General features: G+C 32.7%; 1 protein-coding gene across 1 annotated transcript; it reads left to right on the top strand.

The window, feature by feature from the left end:
• Positions 1–107: 107 nt before the first annotated feature.
• LOC117319908 (monocarboxylate transporter 10-like) lies at positions 108–3996 on the top strand. The gene is made up of 3 exons (XM_033874617.1): positions 108–1004; positions 2687–2737; positions 3670–3996. Exons 1-3 carry the CDS (start codon positions 359–361, stop codon positions 3885–3887), a joined length of 915 nt encoding a protein of 304 aa, XP_033730508.1. The 5' UTR covers positions 108–358; the 3' UTR covers positions 3888–3996.
• The last annotated feature ends 677 nt before the right edge of the window (positions 3997–4673 follow it).

The raw sequence follows: 4673 nt of genomic DNA on the forward strand, positions 1-4673 counted from the left end.
CCAAAGTTGTTTAACCTACAACACTTGGAGCTGTATTCCTACACTGACCGAATCACTGTAAATTGTAGTATACTCTCATGAATATAATTTGGTTTACTAACGACATACATGTATAGACAAATGCAACACAGAATGTAAATATATGTCATTGACATATTCAGCTTTGTTATTTTTGAACAATTATGGAAAATAATTGACTCTTTATTTTTTTTCAGGTGTTGGAAGTGGCATACAATACACTGCCCTCTATGTAACACTTGGTTACAATTTTAAAAGAAATGTCAATATAGCTTCAGGCTTCGCTGTTTCAGGAGTTGGTGTCGGAACTTTTATTCTTACTCCAGTATTCGCTTACCTAATGACAATCTACACGTTAGAGGGATTGTTCATCTGTTTAGCGGGATTGTCGTTACAAACTGTTGCTTTCGGTATAATGTTCTTTCCCTCTTCTCTAGAAATGCAACATAGACAAAATTCGTCAAATTTTCATAAAGCAAGACAAAGCGAGAATTCAAGTGAAGATTCGTTCTCTGTGGTTTTATTGAGATTGTTTAAAACATTACACTTTGTTGTCCTGTTGATTGGTATCGGCATTGGTAACTTTGGCACGTATATCGTTTATATACATTTTGCTAACTACACCAAACACAAAGGAGCAACTGAAATACAGACTGCATTCTTGTTGTCGGTAATAGGGCTGGGTTCGTGTGTGTCTAGGATTTTGACTGGGTTAGCTTGCAATTCAAAAGTCATTGACGAACCCACACTATTGTTTGGTACCTATACAATATGTGGAATATTTACTACCCTGTTACCTATTTACAGTCATACATTTACCGGACAGCTCGTTTTTGCAATTGCTTTTGGACTATACGCTGGATGTCTGTATGGAATTATGAATGGAATTACTTTACGATATCTGCCCTTAAATTACCTCGGTACCGCGGTGGGAATCGAACTCGCCGTTATAGGATTTGCTATAATGACCGGACCTCCTGCTATAGGTGAATCATTACCATTTTAATAACTGAATTTGTTTGACATACACGATAAACACTTGATTAACCTTTTTTCCGTGTGCATCATGTCATGTGATCTTTTAGTGATACTACCAGTATTCGCTTCGACGTCATACGTGTCCAGACTGACTTTATGTAGAAATTGCTTTTAATCTAGATCTGTCGTAGTTTCGGAAAATGTAACGTTTTCCCAACCATTACAAAATATTGGTGTAACGCCTTTTTCGAAGATAAATATTTCTATGACTTTTTATATTGATTGCTTTATTGTAGCAGAGGTAAGCATGAAAACAGTTGATTTCTTGAATAGAGTCGCGATTTCTTTCAGTGTCGTAAAAAAAAGAGAGAAAAATAATCTCGGGGGGAAAAAGCCACCTATTCCAACAATAACTGTATAACTGCATATTAATAATAAACTTTGATAACATGCCAGTCTCGCAGAAACGTCCCAGACTAAGGATCTTGAACTACGATAGTGACAACGATTAGTCAACATTTTTTGCGATAAACAGATAACACTGTGTCATTCATACGTTCATATAGTCTGCGATTTGTACTACAGAACTGTAGACTACTATGTGTTTGTCATATTCCGGACTAAATAAATCTGTAACTAATAGATTATGTATGAGTCTACTTTTCGAATAGTGATAAGTTATAAATACATTTTACATGTATATATTATATTATTTTTTGGCATGTGTTAGCAATCAGGCGTGTATTCAAACCAGGTCATAGTCCCGCCGCTGCAGATGCATATTATTATGGTAGAAATAGGTCACTTTAGTCATTGTATATCACTCTCCTAAATTATGTATTGAAAGTTGCAAAAGATACTCACTAATCTCGTGTCTTTTGTAAATAACTATCTTACATTTGATTGTATACATGTACATGTAGACCTTACTATGCAAATACTATTCAAGGTTTTACATTCTTAAAAGGTAGACGTTGCATCTACTTCAACTGTATATAAAGAGAGACATACTACTTGTAACGATAATCAATTTACAAACAGTAAAATAGGGACACAATGTTAAGGTTTCATTCGATTTAAAGGATGGGCACTTTGTCGAGGTTTTACTGTATATAAAGAAGGGACTCCTTGTGGTTCAATTGTATGTAAACAAGGGACATTTTATAGAGGATTTACTGTATATAAAGGAGGAACAATACAAAGACATTTTACTGTATGTAAACGTTGGTCATTATGTAGAGGTTTTCAGGCTTGAACACGAGGGGCGTTTTAGAGAGATTTTACTAGATGTAATAGGATGAAATTATATCGAAGCTTAATTGAATGCAAACAAGGGGAATTTTAATGTATACAGTGGTAAAGATAAGGTGAGGGTATTTCATGATTCACTTTATTTAAAGTGAAGTATTACATCTCGGTTCAACTGTTATTGTACATGTACATTTAAATGTATATAGATTTCCCTTGTATTATAGAAATGTTTTACTGTATGTAAAGAAGGAACACTACTCGTTTAATGATACAGTAATACTGAAGAAGGGTACAAATAGCTTTTGATGTATGTTCAGGCACGTCATCGTGTTTTACTCTTATAAACGATACATGTATAACATATCATATGTTGTAAATGTACTTATAGTCGACATACTCACATTTTTAAATATATAACGTGAACATTGTGTTGTTGTAGGTTTGATAACAGACGTAACTGCCAACTATGATATTGGGGTAGTAATAGCAGGTGAGTTTATTGTCCGTAAACCAGAAAACCTGTAAGTAATAATAAGTTTTAATTAAGACTGGTATTGTTAAGAAGCCTATCACTGTCTGTCGTCCACAAGAAATTGACCTCTCTTTAAATTACAAGAACAGTTTTCGCTAGTGCTTTTATTGATCATTGTTGTTCTGTTGTTGTTTTTTTTGTTTTTTTTTCAATTTAATCATATGGTATGTCAGGAAAAGAGACAAATGGATTGGGCACAAGTTTTTTTAGCTTATGAAATTCTCTCCCTACATCAATTAAAACAGATACAACACACAATGACCCTAGACAATATCATTTGATTCTCACACTGTACATGTTTAAGTTAAAATCATTAAATTAAAATCCTTCACTGGAGCTGATATAACGAGGTACGTGTCTAAAAATACTTAAGTTTATATTCTCACCATATAGTTAATTACCATACAGTAAAACCTTCCAATTAACATTAACATTTAAATAATGCAAGGGACCAATTCAGGTTATTTTATAAATAACATATTTTTTTACATTCAAAGAAGAAATGATAAACACTCTCACCACGATTTCCACAACTGCAATTTGGACTGCTTTTCAAAGTTCACAGGAAACTAGTCGTAATCTAATAGGCTACAACAACGTCTTAACTTAGTATGTGAAATATTAATCATTCTATTTGAAAATCAGAATATCCTGAAATACGATTGTCGGGCTTCTTTTCATTGATACTTGTAAGTTATGTTGCGTCGACTGATAAATGATGGATTTTGTCTACATTTGACAGGTATTTGGTATTAGTAGTTTTAGCTTGTTTAAGCCAAATTTTTGTGTTACTTATCTTTCACATACACTGTAGATCATTCATTGTTAACGTTTACAGACAAAGCCTGTTGATTAACAATCTATAACGCATTATTTTCTTTTGAATACAGGATTATGCATTTTAGTAGGAGCCGTTCTGACATTAGTTGCGGAATCGTGTTATACTACGAACAAGAACAATGACATTAGTGATTGTAACAAGGACTTTATCATTTCTCTGACTGAAGATGTATCACCGAAATTGGAGACAAAAGAGGAATACGGACAGTGTATCGGTAATGATGAGACACAGTCAAATAAGGAGTCGGACATGATGCTTGTTGGATAGCGAAAACCAGGATGTTATTGTGCAGTGTGGAATCTGATTTGTTTAAATACCAGAAGTAAAATTATAGACTGTTTTCATTTTAAACAGTAACAGTACGTACAAAAGAAAAGAAAAAAAAAATAAGCGGATCATCAAGTCCTGGTTTCATTAATATTCCATATCTTCATGAAATTCCTTAATTTAGAATAGTCCATGTCAAAGCATTATATTTGTTAGGAAGGTCAATTGACTAAGATTGTTCCCTTAACACCAATAATGGTTTCCTACGGAAATAATTAAGTTAATATCTTCAATAAGATTAATCAGTTTGAAATATGTGATTTTTAAAATGAATTGTACTTTTTACACAAACAATGAGCGTCATACAATGTTTATAAAAACAACAACATAATAACTCCTCATTACATGACATTATGCCTAACCAGTACACACTGATAGAAATTATAATTTGATAAATCATAATAATCATATCATTCTAGGAATAAGACTCCCATTATTTTTGTAGATCAGTTATACCGGATACAATAAAACTTTGGTATAATCTTTATGTCTAAATTCGTTCTTGTGTTGTTCTTTATGTGGATCGCACGGTAGTACTAATTTTGTCGAGAACATGTCTTACATTCAAGCAATAAGAAATATTCCAGTTCATATTTTCAGGATCTAGAAATATATATTAATGAAATAGAAACACTAAAAATATCCTGAATTAGAGTTATATACCCTTAGACAATAATAATGTACTAAATCCAAAATGTAGTTAGATATCTCACAGAGCAGTACATG

Source organism: Pecten maximus, unplaced genomic scaffold (genome assembly GCF_902652985.1).
Source record: "Pecten maximus unplaced genomic scaffold, xPecMax1.1, whole genome shotgun sequence".
Classification (NCBI taxonomy): Eukaryota; Metazoa; Mollusca; class Bivalvia; order Pectinida; family Pectinidae; genus Pecten; species Pecten maximus.

Bases quoted from the DNA above. Each gene is read 5' to 3' on its own strand.
- LOC117319908 (XM_033874617.1), top strand. From the start codon at position 359: ATGACAATCTACACGTTAGAGGGATTGTTCATCTGTTTAGCGGGATTG. The intron at 1,005-2,686 runs GTGAATCATTAC...GTGTTGTTGTAG, and splicing joins GACCGGACCTCCTGCTATAG to GTTTGATAACAGACGTAACT. The intron at 2,738-3,669 runs GTGAGTTTATTG...TTTTGAATACAG, and splicing joins TATTGGGGTAGTAATAGCAG to GATTATGCATTTTAGTAGGA.